General features: G+C 37.6%; 2 protein-coding genes across 3 annotated transcripts in view; one reads left to right on the top strand and one right to left on the bottom strand.

The window, feature by feature from the left end:
* Nucleotides 1-14,615, top strand: part of LAMB1 (laminin subunit beta 1) — a 79,217-nt gene extending 64,602 nt beyond the window's left edge. For both annotated transcript variants that reach the window (XM_004046046.5, XM_063708720.1), the window contains 9 exons: nucleotides 1,025-1,209; nucleotides 2,638-2,879; nucleotides 5,899-6,102; nucleotides 6,777-6,921; nucleotides 8,658-8,865; nucleotides 9,072-9,213; nucleotides 11,938-12,114; nucleotides 13,909-14,068; nucleotides 14,241-14,615. In XM_004046046.5, coding sequence (XP_004046094.2) covers nucleotides 1,025-1,209; nucleotides 2,638-2,879; nucleotides 5,899-6,102; nucleotides 6,777-6,921; nucleotides 8,658-8,865; nucleotides 9,072-9,213; nucleotides 11,938-12,114; nucleotides 13,909-14,068; nucleotides 14,241-14,377 — 1,600 coding nt within the window. In that variant the 3' untranslated portion in view covers nucleotides 14,378-14,615. The remainder of the gene's footprint in view (nucleotides 1-1,024; nucleotides 1,210-2,637; nucleotides 2,880-5,898; nucleotides 6,103-6,776; nucleotides 6,922-8,657; nucleotides 8,866-9,071; nucleotides 9,214-11,937; nucleotides 12,115-13,908; nucleotides 14,069-14,240) is intronic.
* Nucleotides 14,616-18,302: 3,687 nt separating this feature from the next.
* DLD (dihydrolipoamide dehydrogenase) overlaps nucleotides 18,303-19,828 on the bottom strand; it is a 29,419-nt gene continuing 27,893 nt past the window's right edge. The window contains exons 13-14 of the mRNA XM_019030996.3: nucleotides 19,170-19,259; nucleotides 18,303-19,075 (exon numbers count right to left, since the gene is read on the bottom strand). Coding sequence (XP_018886541.2) covers nucleotides 19,010-19,075; nucleotides 19,170-19,259 — 156 coding nt within the window. The 3' untranslated portion in view covers nucleotides 18,303-19,009. The remainder of the gene's footprint in view (nucleotides 19,076-19,169; nucleotides 19,260-19,828) is intronic.

Raw genomic sequence — 19,828 nt, 5'->3', positions numbered from 1 at the left:
GCACTGAAATGTAATTTAATCTACCATTTTAAACGATCCCTTTAAGTACTTTTTCTTTGAGTTGGGTTATAGTTTTATCTCAGCCTTACATATCATTTTTCTAATGGCTCCCAACCTTTCAGCATCTTTACATTTTCCTGGTTTTTTATACTATTATATCCCCAAGAAGACAATTACATTCAGTTAGGTGAACCAGTAATACCCAGAGGTAAAATCTGCTCAAACATTACTTTCTTTACAATACACATACAACCCTACCCACACCCACCTGGAGCACACTCACATGTGCACACACACGCCCATATACACACTATGTACACAATAATATACAAATAGATGTCAAAAGTACGGCTTTGTAGGTTTTGAAAGTACAGAACAAAATGCAGTTTAGATTCCAAATTAAATACTGTGAAAGCTAAATCTTATTTCATTCTTAGTAGATGCTATTTTCTTATAAAAAATGAAAAGGCTGTTGGTAGGAGGAGGCCCCTCTGATGGAAGAGAGGAGTGTATGAAAGCTGATACTGGTGGCTCCTGTTGTCTTTGTGGCGGGCTATAGGGCTTCCCCTCTGCATGTTCCATCTTGGAGGAGATCCCTGAGGCTTAGGGAAGAATGTTTTGGGCTGGTGGCTGGGAGGCCTAATTGTATAACTGGAGTCATTTATGTCTTCAGTTTTCACAATTGTAAGGGCTTGAAGCTGCCTGTGAATGGAGCCAGAACTCCACACTCTGACCTGTGCTCATGTTACAGCAGAAATTCGGAATCCCTTAAATGGTTTGTCTGCCACAACTCAGCTGAGTGGTACTTCTGTGTTTCTCTCAAAAGTCATTGAACAAAGAAAAATTGTTAGATTTAATACAATCTGTTATAAGGAAAATAAAACTAGCACTTAGGGATGAAATGTTACAAATTACTGAATTGGTTTGAAATTAGTAATGGATACAGTACTAGTAGAAAATATGAAACGTGAAAGTTCTCCCTTGGGTTTATTTTATGTAAGTAAGCTTAACTTTCTCTTTACAGGAAACTGATTAAAGATGTTACAGAAATGATGGCTCAAGTAGAAGTGAAATTATCTGACACAACTTCCCAAAGCAACAGCACAGCCAAAGAACTGGATTCTCTACAGACAGAAGCCGAAAGCCTAGACAACACTGTGAAAGAACTTGCTGAACAACTGGAATTTATCAAAAACTCAGATATTCGGGGTGAGCATTTTTTGGTGCAAATAGTCCCAGACAATGGATTTAACGATATGTCTAACGTTTTAATATAGCACTTTTGGGGAAAAAAAAAGTTTTCTAATAAATTTTAAAACTTTTGCTCATCCAGTTTCTGGCACAAATGAGGATCAAAGTCCCCATTTTACAAATGTGGGACTTGGGCACAGAGAACCTAAGAGACATAGCAAAGGTCCCACGGAGTGAATGGCAGTAGTTGTATCAGAATGGTATCCATTTCCTGATTTTTTTTTTTCCCTCCAGTTAGTAGTTTAATCCCCTGGCCTTTTCTTGGAAGGGGGTTCTTTTGAATAGTTAAGGTATTAATACTTCTGTAAATCCTTTCACATTCAAGAATGCTGCTTGGTCAGAAAAAAACTTTTGCAAATCATTATATCATAGACCGTAAAGGATCCTCAGCAAAAAGTGAATGTAGAAATATGTTACATCATACTGTCCAACTATCCATACTGTTTTATGCATGATTGCTTTTGGACTAAAGCTAAAAACATGTCATGCTGTTATATATAATACCATCATCCCTTGGTATCCATGGGGGACTGGTTCCAGGACCCACTGCAGAAACCAAAATCCACAGGTGGTCAAGTCCGTTATATAAAATGGCACTTGCATATAACCTATGCATATCCTCCTATATACTTCTTTCTTTTTCTCTCTCTCTTTCTTTCTTTCTTTAAGAGATGGGCTCTTGCTATGCTGCTCAGGCTGGTCTTGAACTCCTGGACTCAAGTGATCCTCCCGTCTCAGACTTCTGAATAGCTGAGATTATAGAGGTGAACCACCACACCCAGCTTTACTTTTTTCTTTTTTTCCCTTCAGTATATTTAAAAATAATCTCTAGATTACTTACAATACCTAATACAATGTAAATGCTATGTAAATAGTTGTTATACTTTATTGTTTAGGAAATAATGGCAAGAAAAAAATCTGTACACATTCAGTACAGATACAACCATTTTTTCCAAATGCTTTCCATCCACAGTTGGTTGAATCCACATATGTGGAACCTACAAATATGGAGGGCTACTATATTAGTCATTTGAGTGGATCCGAATAAAGAATTGAGAAAAGTCATCTAGTCATATAATCTTCAGGCTGCCTGAAACCAGCTATTTATAAAGAACTGGATGTTTGCTTGTGTATAGAAACAAGATTGCATGATTTTCTTAATTTTTCATTTTTCACCCAGATGTTTGCCATACTCGAGCTGGAGTAGGTGCTAATGGGACAAAACATATTCATTGCTCATGAAAACTGTACTTCATAAATATTTTTTCTTGAATTTTAAAACTTTACAGTAAATTTAGGACCCGAAGACACCAAGTATAGACACTGCTTGGGGAGGAAGCCTAGTATGATGAGGTTAACTGTGGGCAATTTCATTTCCTACCCTAGGTGCCTTGGATAGCATTACCAAGTATTTCCAGATGTCTCTTGAGGCAGAGGAGAGGGTGAATGCCTCCACCACAGAACCCAACAGCACTGTGGAGCAGTCAGCCCTCATGAGAGAGAGAGTAGAAGACGTGATGATGGAGCGAGAATCGCAGTTCAAGGAAAAACAAGAGGAGCAGGCTCGCCTCCTTGATGAACTGGCAGGCAAGCTACAAAGCCTAGACCTTTCAGCCGCTGCCGAAATGGTAAGGTTTGGGGATGTGGCCTTACTGCTATGGTGCCAAGCAAAAAAACAAAAAACAAAAAAACCATCTTTTGTCATTATTACAATAATTTGCAAATGAATCAGCAGGAGTGAAACTCCTAGGCTGAGGTCTCTGGATCCTGGAATGGGGTATCTGTAACCAAGACAGATTAAAAGCAGCAGCATATGGGTTTCCAGCCTTCCCCTCTTCTGTTTCTCTGTGGTCCTCAACTAAAGAATGAATCATGATTCTCCCATACTGTTTTAAGTACTCAGTGACATCGCACTGAAACTTGATCCTTTTTACACTGTGGACATTTCTTTAATATTTTTTTTCCTAAGTAGAGACAGGGTCTCACTACATTGCTCAGGCTAGTCTTGAACTCCGGGTCTCCAGCAATCCTCCTCTCACCTCAGCCTTCCGAAGTGCTGGGATTACAGGCTAACACCCCAGCCCACCCCCACCCCCCTGCTTTTTTTTTTTTTTTTTAAGAGATGGAGTCTCACTACATTGCCCAGGCTGACCTCAAACTCCTAGGCTGAAGCGATCTTCCCACCTCACCCTCCTGAGTAGCTGAGATGACAGGCATGTGCCACCACACCCAGCTTGGACATTCCTTTTTTAGTTTGTTCTGATTTGAATTATAAAACCCATCTCAGTGTAGGAATTCAGAATCATTCTAGAAGGGGCTTCCATTAAAAATTAAAGGGAGCAAAAGAATTTTTTCATGGGTATTAGCTATTATGTTCCTTTGTTCCAGTAACTTGACCTGGTGAAGATTAACCCTGAAACCAGCCTAGAAAGTAGATTCATTTCCCAGAAGCTTTTAAAAAGGAACTCTGGAGCCAAATGAAATTGGGTTGTGAGTTTAATGAAAATCAGGCAGAAGGCCCAAAAAGCCTAACTGAGCCTGTTTCTTCCTCTTCCTTCCTGTGTTTTCAAGGAAGGATACCTATGTGAAATAATTTGGAGGGTATTTTTTATAGACTAAGGTTTGTGTTCTCTTAGCCCAGAGACACAGAGAAAGTTAAAGATGGAAGGTACGTAGGCGCAGAAGAGTTCAAACTTCATTACAGCTTTGTCTTAGTGATGGTTCCTCCCTCCTCTCATCACTTTCTCTGAAATAGACAAAATTGGTCACAATATAAGACAGTGTTTATTGATGCCTGCTAGGTTTCATACTCATTATCTTCTGAAACTTTATAGCAAATAGGGAGCAAATAATCTGTCATTTATTAAATGGAAAAATAAAAGATGAAGAAAAAAGAAAAATGAAGGCTTAGAGCAATGTGTAAATTGCAGCTAACAGGAGACAAAGTTATAAAGCATGAAATGCCAATTCTCTCCATCTTTCCCTTCAGCATTGATTCCTTCCTTACATATTGTAGTTAAACAAAAAAAATCAGTTATCACAAACAAGTTCTCTGTGACCTACAAGAAACAGCTAAGCATGCTAAAGGATTTTTGTCTTGAACCGGATGCATCTCCGTGGGCGACAGGGAGATGCATGGGCGGTGGGTGGGGTTCGGGGTTCCTCTAGCCTTTCAAATGTGTGCCCTTCCCTGTGCTTGCTTTTCCACCTGGTAAACTACCTAGGGATTAGCAGCTGCTTCAGTTCTCTTACTGTGTTTTTGTCTTTGTTAATGATCCTGTGAGAATTCTTTCTGTAAGTTCTTTACTGCCATTTCCTTGTGTAGAGAGTTTTGTCCTTTTGTTTTTCAGGTACTTCTAGTTCTGTATCTTTGTGGATGTTCAGCTAGAGCCATACTGTTTGTTTTTTTTCCATGTCTGACCCTGTCTGTTGAAACAAAACAGATCTTCTATGTGTGCTGTCAGATTGTTTTTAGAAAGCAACCGAGGTTTTACACTTCTGTTCTTAAGACTCATGTTTTACAGCATGCAGAATACACTTTATTTTCTGAAGCTTTTTGTGTTTTTGTAAGCCAGATAAATGACTTATTTAGTTGTAATTTGAGATATAATGGGATTATAATTATCTTAAAATTATTAGGCTAAATAGTTGATTGTATTTATTTAAAAACTACTTTTTTGTACTTTTTAATAACAATACTTGTTTGGGAATATTCTGTTAACTCCTTTTCACTGCAGTAAATCTGTCTTCTTTTCAGTATGAGAATTTCCACAAACAGCTCTAAATGCAATTTTCTTCCTGCTCAGCCTTTTCTATCATATAGCACACTTGTATTATAATTTATCAATTTGCATTTGTATGCCATGACCAAGTGGTGATCTTTGAGAGGTTTTGGTAGGTAAGAAAGGAGGACTCTATGCATGTGTGATGGCAGTCGGGGGTGGTAATTTGGAAACACTTCATCTACCTTTGTTCCTTTGTTTGTACTGTTTTCTTTAACCTGTGGAATGTTTTCCCACTTCCCCTGCTCAAATCCCACCAGCCAACAGCTTCTTCAGCTACAACTGTAGCATTCCTCTGCAGTCTCTCCTTTGTCTACTTTCTTTCATAGTGACTGCATCTGACCTATTCTTGGCTATTTTATGTGGAATGATCCAGTCCTAACTAGATGGGAAGTTACTAAAAGGCTAGGTAATAGGTCTTTTATGTCACCATAGTTACTGGAGGAGTTAACATGGTGCTGGTGCTGGTGCTGGCCCCAAAGATGGTTCACAATAGCTTTTTTTTTTTTTAAACTCTAACTGGTTAGAAAAAAAGGAAGGCATTCCTTGGCCCTTGCACTGGCAGAATTCAACTTGATATAGCAGATGTTTGCATCCTGGGCAGAGCTCATATAGTATTTTAAACTCATTTGGGCAGAAGATATTGATGAGTTGTAAACTTCCATTGTTTCCTTGGAAATAAGCAGGTTAGTTTACTCCTAAACTCTCTGCTCCTCTCTCCATTCTGTCTCCCAAACACTGTTTTCAAGCACCCTTGCTGAGGACCACCTACACATTCTCTGGGGCCACCCAGGCCCTGCACAGCTGTTTTGCTGCAGCAGATTCACTATCCGAAGTATTGTGCCTGATCCTTGGCTTGTTGCAGACCTGTGGAACACCCCCAGGGGCCTCCTGTTCCGAGACTGAATGTGGCGGGCCAAACTGCAGAACTGACGAAGGAGAGAAGAAGTGTGGGGGGCCTGGCTGTGGTGGTCTGGTTACTGTTGCACACAACGCCTGGCAGAAAGCCATGGACTTGGACCAAGATGTCCTGAGTGCCCTGGCTGAAGTGGAACAGCTCTCCAAGATGGTAACTCAGTGGATGGCCTCAGTTTTTGTTATGTATGTTTGCTTTCAGCTGTGGACTGAAGGATTTGAAAGGGAGAAATCAATTCTAAATGCTAACTGAAATGAAAAGGGCATATCACAATCAAATATGAAAGTTCATGTTTCTGTGAGGTCAGAGAAAGAGATGGGGAGATTTTCTTCACAGATAAAGAATTTGCTTTCTCCTCACTCAACACATGCTTTAGAGCAAGATGTTTAAATCTTATACTGGATAATTTGAGATAGCCATCTTACTTTTCTGACTCCAGAGTTATAAATACATACAGCTGTACGACAAAAACTCTATACTAAGCAATTGAGCATTTATTCTTCTAAAGTGACACACACTTTTTAAGTATTTATGTGGGCACCTGAGAAAAAGACTCAGGACTATTTTATAGGCCAGGAGTTAAAAAACAACTTGAAAAATTTCAAATGCTAGTTCTATTTATATCAGAATACTGTTTAGGAATCTCTATACTGAATACTTGCAGTCTGTAAGAATACAATACTTTGTTGAATGGGAGAAAGTTATTTCCCAGACATATGATTCCAAGTACATAGTTTTTCGACATCATTTTTGAGCCATTTCCAATATTCTGGTCTCCTTTAGAAAGAATGAAAGTCTTCCCTGGGTAATTTATTCTTCATATTTAGGTCTCTGAAGCAAAACTGAGGGCAGATGAGGCAAAACAGAGTGCTGAAGACATTCTGTTGAAGACAAATGCTACCAAAGAAAAAGTGGACAAGAGCAATGAGGAGCTGAGAAATCTAATCAAGCAAATCAGAAACTTTTTGACCCGTAAGAAATTTTTTCATTTTACTTTTAGACATTTGATTCTATGTGATTCTCTGTTTACATTTTAGATAAAATCCATTTCTGTCAGGGTACTAAGTGACATTTCCAAATAAGAAAAATGTCCGTATATTAAATGTTTCCACTTCTTAAACTTATATATGTGTATCAAATAACTTTCTCCAATGTTACGCAGATACAGACACACCTGATGGGATACTCAGGTAGCCAATCAAAAGTCAAATATTTACATTGAAAATTGAATGTGGAATTTGTTAGAAATTACGTATAGTAATTTCTAACCTTAAAGAAGTGGAGTTTGTTATTTTGGCATTGCCCCCAAAGCTTTGTAATTCTATTATTTACAGGATATTATACCTATAGTTAGTTAAGAGTGTTGCTAGTCACAGTTCAAGTGTTACCAGTAAAGATGGTTTTGGCTGCAAATTACAGAAAACTCTCAAGTGAAAGGGACTTAATCAAAAAGGATGTTTATTATCTCATATCTTAATAAGATATCCAGTAGCAGGATAGCTTCTTGGGTCTGAGACCCACATACTTTTCATCTTTCTACTCTACCATCTTAAGCATATCAGCTTTGTCCTCTAGCTCCTCATGGTTACAAGGTAGCTGCCAAAGTTCCAGACATCATATAAAGATTAATAATGGAAGAAAAGACCACCTATTCCTTGTATCTTTTTAAAAAGGAAGAAGTCTTCCCTAGAAGCCTTTAAGCAGTCATCCTTATAAACCTCATTGGCCAGAAATAAGTCACATGCCAATGCATAAATGTCACTGGAAAATGGAAATGTGATTACAGTAATTCGCAAACTAATATTTAATGCTGGGTTGATAATTTTACCTGACTTAGAGGCAGGTGCCTGAAAAAAAATCAGTATTCTGTTAGCAAGAAAAAAGCCATGGCTAATAAGGAGTCAACAGTATTTGCTAAGGATATCTTAGGTAATATTCCATGGAAGCCATCATTCAAGTACATATTTTATTTGAATAAATCCTCTGGGGTCCATTTTTATGTTCAATAGTTTAAAACATAAGCAAAGCTTGAAAGTAAATGAGGATCTGACGTATTTGAAGCTTGACTTCATAAACTTTTTTTTTCACCATCTTCCACATTTTACATTTGAAACTCCTTGGCTTCGTTGACAACCCATTATTCCGGTTCTCCTGCTTCTATAATTTTCTCCCTTTCTATAATTTCCTGAATCTAGATCATTTGTAAGAAATATCAAATCTCCATATCTGCATTCACAAGTTTCTGAGCTATTCGTCCAACCTCAATTAAAAGATTTCATTGCCTTTAAGTCTCAGCTTTAAGCTCTGGCCCTCTATGGTTTTCCACAATGTTCAGATTCACTCTGCTATACTTTCTCGTAACATACTCTGCCGTTCCTGTCTCCCCATCTGGAGCTGTCCTTTCTTCTTTCAAATTCTATTATCCCTTAAAATCTGATCAGCTCCTCATCTTCCATGGAGGTTTCCCTCACTACCCAGCCTAAAACAAATTCTAGTAGTACTCAATTGTCTGCAGTTACTTTTTTGTGTGTGTAGGTCTCATCTCCCCTCAAAACCCCAGATAGATTATAAACTCTTAAACAGAAAGTTAGTGTCTCTTGGTGTGTAACCCCACCATGCTAGTCCATAGTAGATGACCAGTAAGTGGTTGAATGAATGAACCATCTATTCTTTTCACCTCTTTTTGGGGACATCTTTGCTTTTCACAGAGGATAGTGCTGATTTGGACAGCATTGAAGCAGTTGCTAATGAAGTATTGAAAATGGAGATGCCTAGCACCCCACAGCAGTTACAGAACTTGACAGAAGATATACGTGAACGAGTTGAAAGCCTTTCTCAAGTAGAGGTTATTCTACAGCATAGTGCTGCTGACATTGCCAGAGCTGAGATGTTGTTAGAAGAAGCTAAAAGAGCAAGGTATCTAAAGACATGGCATCTAAGGGGCTTATTTTGTGTATCTATCATGGAGTAAAAAGTATCTCTTTAACCAATGAAACTTCTAAGAAGGACCTATGCGAGTCTCTCTGGGTCATTTCAGGAAGGCTATTCTTTAAAGAAAAGAGCACTGAGAGTACTTTTTTCATGTTCAGCAACAATATACTGTCTCATTATTTTTTACTCAGCAAAAGTGCAACAGATGTTAAAGTCACTGCAGATATGGTAAAGGAAGCTCTGGAAGAAGCAGAAAAGGCCCAGGTTGCAGCAGAGAAGGCAATTAAACAAGCAGATGAAGACATTCAAGGAACCCAGAACCTGCTAACTTCGGTAGGCATACACAATCATTACATGTATGGGAACACACCTACATATACACTTACCAGAAAAGTACATTTGTTATCTATGAACAGAAATTCTTACAACTCAACATTAAAGGATTCCTTTAATTTTAATAAATCTAAACTACTCCGTTAGCATGGATGCTAAAAATAAGTGGAGCTAGGTTTTCAAGGAATAAAAGGACTCTGAAGACACTGGACCATTACGTCCCATCTCATTTTCTCCCCCACAAAGTCTGAGAAAGATAAAAACTTCTATTCTTGGGTGGGCATGGTGGCTCATGCCTGTAATTCCAGCATTTTGGGAGGCCGAGGTGGGTGGGTCATTTGAGGTCAGTAGTTCAAGACCAGTGTGGCCAACATGGCAAAACCCCTTCTCTACTAAAAATACAAAAGTTAGCTGGGCATAGTGGTGCGTGCCTGTAGTCCCAGCTACCTGGGAGGCTAAGGCAGGAGAATTGCTTGAACCGGGGAGGTCGAGGTTGCAATGAGCTGAGATCACACCACTGTACTCCAGTCTGGGCAACAGAGACTCCATCTCAAGAAAAAAAACACTCCTATTCATTGAGGAAACAGCATATACTCTGTTCAGTAGTATGAAGTATAATAATTTTAGAAAAGTGTCCTGATGTTATAAAGCAGCTTATATGGTTAAGAAGGCCAATGTCTCAAGATTTTGGTCATTAAACATTTTACTATATAGTAGTTTTGGAAACTACGGGAGAACAGTCAGTCTGCTTTCAATACCCAATTCTAGAGGAACCTAATAGAGCACTTATAGCTAAACAATCTGTTCTGTTTAGAATGCATGGAAAACTTAATGTTTTTTATAAGGAATATACTGTGACTACCAGATATTAAAAGTACTCATTACGAATTTTTCATAGGGATCTAGCACTTTGCTCTAAAAATCCTCTTTATCTCTTAAAAGAAGTAATGCAAACATAATTCCATTAAATTCTTTTGTTTCTCAGAAAGTTAATGTTTTCCTTCCAATTTTACGAGTTTTTAAAAAATGAAGAAAATTGATGAGTTATCTAATCCCTATACATGTTCTCAGAATATACTTTGAAATTAAATGCTCCCATACCCAGCATTGTCAGCCTTCTCAGGCCAATCCTCCATGTGTTTAAAACCTGGGAAGATGAATTTTCAACATGCTTTTCTTACCATTAGTTGGTAAAAAGTCTGTGTTCCCCTATTCTATTGCTGTCAGTTAAATGAAGGCCAATAATTCTTCTGTCCATTTTCCTCCTTAAATTTCGAGTATCAATAAGACTTTTTCTTCAGGCTATTTGTTCAAGTTTAGAAAAATTATGTTTTCCACCAGACTATAAATATTTTGATGTTTCGATCTCTAGGTTTTTCCATTTTCTCAGTTTGCTGTTAATATTTTAGTGAATATTATGTCAGTGACTGTAGAAATTATTGTTTTGAAAGCCAGGTGCAGCAGTGTGTGCCTGTAGTCCCAGCCACTTGGGAGGTGGAGGTGAGAGGATCACTTAAGGCCAAGAATTTGAGACTATAGTGCACTATGATCATGCCTGTAAATAGACAGTCACTGCACTCCAGCCTGAGAAATATAGCAAGACCCTGTTTCTTGAAAAAAACTGTTCTGAAAAGCAAATTAGAAAATACTGAATTATAGGTGAGATGTGGCTTGATGATGCAAGTTAATAATTGGGGTTCTGTTTTTCAGGGGCCCTGGGGGGCAGGAAGTGTTTTAGGTTAGTAACAATAAGAAACAAAGAGAACCTCTAACTAAACTATGTTCATGAAAGCTTATCAGAAACAATTCACTCAAACTTTATCTTCTAAGAATTATAATTTCTAAGAATTTTATTCTAATTAAAGGGTCCTTAGGTTTAAAATATTTACAAATTTTAGCCTATGTCTTATACCGACCCTTATTAACTTCATTATAGCAGTACTGTTATTCAGTTAATTCTATGTAATTAGACCCATCCTTGAAGATCATTTTAAAGAAAAATTGAGTGCTCAGTGAAATCGATTCTTTTGTCATGGGCTCAACTGCTTACTTTGGCTAGCTTTTAAAAGTCAATGTTTATTGATTCTACTTTGAAAGGAGATCAGATGTGGATCCTCACCAGTTGCCCAGATATTTTTTTTTCCCTAAATAACTTTGTGTATTTAGAGTTTACAGCTGTAACGTTCCCAGACCATACATCATCTCACAATTCTATAGAAATTCAAAGAACATCCCTAGTCTCCATGTCTTCAGTAATTAGCTGAAATCTCCACTACTAGAGTTTAACATTTATTTTCCCACTCGTATTAAGTTGGAAATTTATGTGGAAATCCCTCTTTGCACAGCTGCTTATTTGTGAATGTTCTTTAGCCAAAGTTTGCAGGTGTCCTTAAAATGCTTTCTCAACACATCATGCTCCTTGGGGGGGGGGGTGGGGTTTTTTTTTTTTTTTTTTTTTTTTTTTTTACTGTCAGAAAAAACATTACATCAATCTCAGCTTGGATCATCAGAAGTACCGAAAGAATGAAGTGAATATATGAAATGTAGCAAAGACTAAAGTTAGATACTTCATGTAACTTTTCCTGAAATATTCTTTTTAGTAATTACTTCTTTTGGTCTAGAGCAAAATGGCACAGCAGACTTTTAAATCTTCCTCCAAACTTGTACTCATAGTAATTCCATTTCTTAAACTAATGGCTTGCTGGAAAATTGACATGCTTTTAGATTGAGTCTGAAACAGCAGCTTCTGAGGAAACCTTGTTCAACGCGTCCCAGCGCATCAGCGAGTTAGAGAGGAATGTGGAAGAACTTAAGCGGAAAGCTGCCCAAAACTCTGGGGAGGCAGAATATATTGAAAAAGTAGTATATACTGTGAAGCAAAGTGCAGAAGATGTTAAGAAGGTACGTAAATCTTTGTAATTTCAGAGCTATGTTGTTAAAGGAGCCACCAGTCTCCTCCTTGCCTGCCTTAGAGTAAGGGACATGGACCTAACAGAAACAGAATTCATCAGAAATATCAAATGACCTGTTTTGCAACAGCACTCTTTAGAAGTGTGGATGGGAAAGAATATGGAAATATCTAATAAGTATGACCTATGCCCTCAAATCCAAATTTGGACAAGAGTTTAGAAGAATGGAGTTAACTTAGGGGTAGAAGTCTCAAAACAGGCTTTTTTTTTTTTTTTTTTTTAAACCAACTATATTGACAAAAAACAGGCATATTGAACTTTTATTTCTGTGCGGTAGTCAAATTCTTCATGGCATACAGTAATTATCAGGCCATTTGAGAATATTTTAAAAGCAGGTTGGAACAGAGAACAGGTAATAGGAAACCAAATCTTATCTCTTTGAGACTCATTTTGAATTAACTACCCCTCACCTCTCATTCGAAGGCACTATATTTTGCAGAGAAAAACTCACACAACCCAAATGTTTAATCAGAAGCCATGTAATAACTGAAACACATGTTCAGTTTCTCAATAATGTTTATTTCTAAAGAGAACATTAAAAACTTGGTGGTGGCGGGGTGGGGCTTAAAACCATTAAATCACTGGTCCCCGACTTTTTTGGCACCAAGGACCAGTTTCCTGGAAGACAATTTTTCCAGACTCGGGGGTGGGGATGGTTTCAGGATGAAACTGTTCCAGCTCAGATCAGGCATTAGATTCCATAAGGAGTGCACAACCCAGATCCCTTGCATGCACAGTTCCCAATAGGGTTCGTGCTCCTATGAGAATCTAATGTCACCACTGATCTGACAGAAGGTGGAGCTCAGGTAATAATACTTGCCTGCCCACCCAGTTCCTAACTGGTCCGTAGGCCTGGGGGCACCTGCATTTACTGACCTAATTTCAGTATTTAACTCCCTACTATTCAAAAATTTTCTGGCAGTTACTGTAGCTTTTCGGGCATTACGTAAGAGTAACTTTCCCTACCTCTCTCTAGGTTGGGAAAGAGAACAAAACAATGAGAAAAGTTCACTGCCACAATATCAGACAGCTGTCTTTTCTGTTTTGGTTTGTGTGGTTTCCTGCAGTACTGAGGACACAAATTTCTCAAGTACTCTGCTCCAGGGCATTTTGCATAATGACATTTTATCACAATAGAAAGGAACAAAATCTCTTGAAATGAAATTTCCATAAATGGCTATTTGAACAGTTTCTAAAAAGAATCATTTGCATTCCAACCCCACACCCCATTTCTCTTCTCCTCACTCACTTCTTGGATATGCTACAATCTCACCTTTCCTTTCTGTATCTTTTGTTTAATCTTTTTCCTCTGATTTCCTTACAAGCAAGTCTTCACAAATCCTAATTTAGTCAAGATCCAAAGAGTCTCCATTTCTTCAATATGGGCTTCTCTAATGTCTAATCTACTTTTGAAAAATCTGCACTTCTCTATGTAATTCGCAATACAATTATGCTACAACTTTTCTATAGAAAAGTAATAATCAGGAGAATGAGGACTTAGCCCTAAGGACTTGCTGCAACTCCAGAATTTTTTGAAATGTTCTTTAAAATCATGTCAATTTTGCATTCAATTCCACTGTTTGAAGGTAAAATTTTAAATTACTTACCAGTGAATATCCTTGGTGGCCCTTAATCCAGAATGCATGCCATGATTACACTATTGCTCTTAAATGTAATTACTGACACTAACATTACCACTTCTTTCTGTCTAAATGTGGAACTACAGACTTTAGATGGTGAACTTGATGAAAAGTATAAAAAAGTAGAAAATTTAATTGCCAAAAAAACTGAAGAGTCAGCTGATGCCAGAAGGAAAGCTGAAATGCTACAAAATGAAGCAAAAACTCTCTTAGCTCAAGCAAATAGCAAGCTGCAACTGCTCAAAGGTGGGTCTTTTCACACAGGCTTATTTTTTAAATTACTTTAAATTTAAGGCATCCATAGTTTATTTAAAAGTGAAAAATATATTCACTTTGTCTTGAGATCATCATAGTATAAATTGCTCAGACTTTATATATATATATATATATATATATATATATATATATATCTCCACAGATTTAGAAAGAAAATATGAAGACAATCAAAGATACTTAGAAGATAAAGCTCAAGAATTAGCGAGACTGGAAGGAGAAGTCCGTTCACTCCTAAAGGATATAAGCCAGAAAGTTGCTGTGTATAGCACATGCTTGTAACAAAGGAGAATAAAAAATGGCTGAGGTGACCAAGGTAAAACAACTACATTTTAAAAACTGACTTAATGATCTTCAAAATAAAACTCATCACCTATTTAATGTTTTTAATCACATTTTGTATGGAGTTAAAGTACAGTGCTTTTGTATATATTTTGGTGTACTTGTTACTTTCACTGATTGTTGATGAATCCCTTTTTTCACTGTAAACATGGATTTATAAACAAGTTTACTGCCTCCATGAAGACCCTAATTTATGTTGTCTATAAACAAGCTATTATATTTATTTGACAGGTAAACATCCTCCAAAACTCCACACCCTTGACTCCCCTCCTCCCAATCACCTCCCAGGTTGAGGTTAAGGAGGACAAATATAGTCTATGCTACCATCACTATTTCAATGGTTGCTGAGTTGCTCCAGCCATCAAAACTCCTGTAAGTACTCCTTGCTCTAGGAATGAGAAAAAGCAACATTTTAGAAAATCAGCAGGATGAACTAGGGTTTGCAATCATTACCACCTAGAAAAGGACTAGGGTTACTGAGGAGAAGGTTTCAGTTAAATCAGGTCAGAGTTTATGGATACTGCTCCTGCCAATTGAGCAATGCTACTACAGAGCACAGAATGATGCTCTAATTTCTCAGCTTTTGTATTGTATTTTATGTGATTTTGCAACTAAGGCGAGTAATTGCCAGGCCCATGTCAACTTTATTGCCTAACTAGCTGTATAAAAGGCCAGCCCCTATGTGTTTTTTTCACACATTCTTAGAGCAAGACTATTCTGTGGACTGCTTAACAACCACCCACACATCCAACACAGCTGCATCTGAAGCTGGGCCTGGACAACAGTTATGTAAACAGCTGTAAGTTAATAACTTTCCTCTGGCCCAAAGCAATAATTTGTCACTTTTATGGTACTGGTACCAAAACAGATAGATAGATATATAGACCAATGGAACAGAACAGAGGTCTCAGAAATAACACCACACATCTACAACAATCTGACCTTTGACAAACCTGACACAAGCAGTAGGGAAAGGATTCCCTATTTAATAAATGGTGTTGGGAAAACTGGCTAGCCATATGCAGAAAGCTGAAACTGGATCCCTTCCTTACACCTTATACAAAAATTAACTCAAGATGGATTGAAGACTTAAACGTAAGACCTAAAACCATAAAAACCCTAGGCAATTACCATTCAGGTCATAGGCATGGGCAAAGACTTCATGACTAAAACACCAAAAGCAATGGCAACAAAAGCCAAAATTGACAAATGGGATCTAATTAAAGAGCTTCTGCACAGCAAAAGAAACTATCATCAGAGTGAACAGGCAACCTAGAGAATGGGAGAAAATTTCTGCAAAGAACTTCAACCCCATCAAAAAGTTGGCGAAGGATATGAACAGACACTTCTCAAAAGAAGACATGTATGCAGCCAACAAACATGAAAAAAAGCTCATCACTGTTCAATAGAGAAATGCAAATCAAAACCACAATGAGATACCATCTCATGCCAGTTAGAATGACAATCATTAAAAAGTCAGCAAACAACAGATGCTGGAGAGGCTGTGGAGAAACAGGAACGCTTTTACACTGTTAGTGGGAGTGTAAATTAGTTCAACCATTGTGGAAGACAGTGTGGCGATTCCTCAAGGATCTAGAACTAGAAATACCATTTGACCCAGCAATGCTATTACTGGGTATATACCCGAAGGATTATAAATCATTCTACTATAAAGACACATGCACATGTATGTTTATTGAGGCATTGTTCACAATAGCAAAGACTCGGAACCAACCCAAATGCCCATCTATGACAGACTGGATAAAGAAAATGTGGCACATATACACCATGGAATACTATGCAGCCATAATAAAGGATGAGTTCACATCCTTTGCAGGGACATGGATGAAGCTGGAAACCATCATTCTCAGCAAACTAACACAAAAATAGAAAACCAAACACCACATGTTCTCACTTGTAAGTGGGAGGTGAACAATGAAAACACATGGACAAGGGGATGGGGGTGGGGGAGGGATAGCATTAGGAGAAATACCTAATGTAGATGATGGGTTGATGGGTGCAGCAAACCACCATGGCACATGTATACCTATGTAACAAACCTGCATGTTCTGCACATGTACCCCAGAACTTAATTTTTTAAAAAAATCCTAATAACTAGCAAAAATGGTCATACCCCATCATCTACTAGAGCAATTATGTAGTATTTTACTTAGAACAGTAGAAACACTCTCCATTCCTTTTCAGCTGAACAACTAAAGATCTCACTTTGAAATTACTTTTTTTTTTTTTGAGACGGAGTTTCGCTCTGTCGCCAGGCTAGAATGCAGTGGCATGATCTCAGCTCACTGCCTCCTGGGTTCAAGTGATTCTGCCTCAGCCTCCTGAGTAGCTGGGATTACAGGGGCCTGCCACCACACCTGGCTAATTTTTATATTTTTAGTAGAGATGGGGTTTTACCACATTGGTCAGGTTGGTCTCAAACTCCTGACCGCAGGTGATCTGCCCGCCCCGGCCTCCCAAAGTGCTGGGATTACAGGAGTGAGCCACCGCTCCCAGCCAGTTGAAATTACTAATTTTAATCAGTTCAATGAAGTGGACAATTAATCTCACTCTTCACAAGCCACAAAAATATTGAGAGCTTAGTAGATAACAGTAAGTGAACACTTAAAACTTGTTTTATTCCTAGGACTTTATTCCCCATACAGAGAAATTTGCATTCTCATACTGAATGTAAACACTTAAAGATGGATTTAACTGTTTTGTGTCTCTACAGCTAGAATTCCATATTAAATTATATTTCACTATTCCCTAACTAAAAACTTTTTTTTCCCTGAGTAAGGGATATGTTGAGATTTACATAAACAGCACTTCACATGATACTGGGATTTCACATTTTTAAAAAGATGCAGAGTTCACTTCCAATAATGGCAAAGTAGCACACAGATATCAGACCAACCCTCCTGCTGATAGCAACTGCAAACTCTGAACAAATATATTTTAGGAAAAACTAAAGGCACTGGAAACAACTATAAACAAGTGGAAAGTAGAGGGAAGTTGGCACTTAAAAAGTGAACAGCACTGGCTCAATGTCTCATTTTTAACGGGTTCTCACTTGAGGGGGAAACAAAAGCCAAGTTTTATTGGTTAAGGATCAGAGGGCAGAATATGGGGCAATCACAACAGCTGGAACATAAAGGGCAAACCCCCAAAAAACAGGAGGCACAGAAGGGGCAGACTTCCTTCTGCCCAAACTCTGGTTGACCCCTGAACTACACACTTGCATGGGAAAGACTTCCAGCAGCATAGCTAAAGCTAAAACAACTGAGAAGAGATTTCAGCTGCTGCCACCTACAAACAAGACAGAGTGTGGAGTTGGTGTTCAGCCAAGTTAACTGCCTACTAAGACAACAATCAGTTCTCTTTAGAAGTATGTAACAGAATCCAGGGTCATTATGTCACTCATAATGAGCATGAGACAATCTATGCTATCTATACCAAATTTCAGAACTACTTAATCTGAATTATTCTTAAATTTAGTTACAATATGCAAAAGCCTACTTAGCATTTAGTACTTTGTTACTTAAGTTTCCTCAGGACATGGCCATTTTAAACACCACACATCCAATTTTACAGCACTCTTTAAATGAACAGTCATTAACCCAGCCAAGGAAAACACAGATTAAAGACTCCCTTATGTTGTACTTCTCCAAAAGTATATATTAAACATTTAGTAGGTGTCTCTAAAATAGATGAAAGGATAATGACCTTTAAAATGCCTTAATATTGTCCTATAACATGAAAATAAAGACACATTCAGGCCTAGAAAAGAAATTAGAATATACACTAGAAGTAGTCATAAAAAAAACTATGACCATCTCAACACGTACTCATAATAACCAGTAAATGAATATTTAAGACGTTTATTTCAGTATCTTCATTCCCCACTGTAATACATTTGAATCCCCACGTATTTGAGTTCCGTAAATAGACTCTCTTAATTTGGGTAACTATATAATTACCCTTCAGAGTTGCAGACAACAATGGAACCTTTAAAACCTCTTCAACACAAATTCTACCCCTAAACTGAAAGAATTTAGAGGTTAAATAAAACAAGTGAGAGACCATTTACTTACATCAGTTCGGTTTATAGACATTTGAATCATATCTGAATGACTGACTTGTTTCCAATGTGAAAACCAAATTAAAAATAACTTGATCACTTTGCTTCAAACACAACTGTTCACATATCAAATTCTAGCTCCATCCATGTAAAATTCAACTTTTCTGTATCAGAGAAAAAAGCTATTTAAATTCAGGGGCATTGAATCTTTCATGAACAGCATGAAAATATGAGTTGACGGAGATATTCCAGGATGCTACAATAAGTAGCTTTTTGTCTCACATATTAGTGCACTGAAACAAAATACTAAATTTATGTAAAATATAGATATAAGAGTATTCCATTTTGTCCAAACCTATTAAATACCTTCCAAAAGTTTCATAATTCAGTCCTAGAAATTCTTGGAGCTGTGAGAATATCCTGTTCAGGAATGCGACTTCTACAAAAGCTCCCAGGAAATTTCAGAAAAAATATATATATAATCTTCTAATTCAAAAGTTGATTGATTTGCCAAATGATGCAGCAAGATTTGCTTCTCTAAAAGCTTCTGATAAGGTCTGCAAGGGAAGAAATTTAAAATTAAAAACCAAATATTTGTGGGTCAGAAGAAAATTTAGGCAACCATCAATTCTATATGTTGTTAATAATTACCGGATGTGCATGACAGACTCTAGCTATATCTTCACAGGAAGCTCCATATTCCAAAGCAAGAGCAGCTTCATTTACCATTTCTCCAGCACCCTTTAAAATAACAAGCCAAGTAAATTTGCTTCCAAGGCAAAAACTACATGCTAATAGGATAGCAATTGTTGAGGGGAAGCTTTTAGATCTTAAAAACGCCTTAAATCTGTTTCTTTATCAGTTGAAGAAAAGTCAGGAAAAGCTTAACAGAAAAGGCGACACAGAAGAGCTTGGGCTCTGGAGCCAAAGGGCCTTCAATTCATATCTACCATTTACTACCCTAACCATTCATTGGTTCTGTGTGCTTCATTCAGTTTCTTCACCTCAAAAATAACAGCACCTATCTCAAAAAGCTGATGTAAAAATAACAAAATGTATACTAAAGTGACACAGCACTCAAATATTCTATTCTCATTATTGTTACATCAGATACAAGAGATATCTACAAGAAAGATACATACTTTAGGCTCAGTGGTAGGAAAGGCTTCCCTTAGGAGGTAACATTTGAGCTGAGACCTGAACAATAAGGAGCCAGCCATTCAAAGATCTGGAGGCAGAACAGTCTAAGCAGAGGGTATCTTAAGCACCAAGGCCCTAAAATGCAAATATTTGGTCTGTTGTGAAAATGA

This window comes from Gorilla gorilla, chromosome 6 (assembly GCF_029281585.2).
Source record: "Gorilla gorilla gorilla isolate KB3781 chromosome 6, NHGRI_mGorGor1-v2.1_pri, whole genome shotgun sequence".
Lineage (NCBI taxonomy): Eukaryota > Metazoa > Chordata > Mammalia > Primates > Hominidae > Gorilla > Gorilla gorilla.
This window is presented reverse-complemented; position numbering and strand designations above follow the sequence as displayed.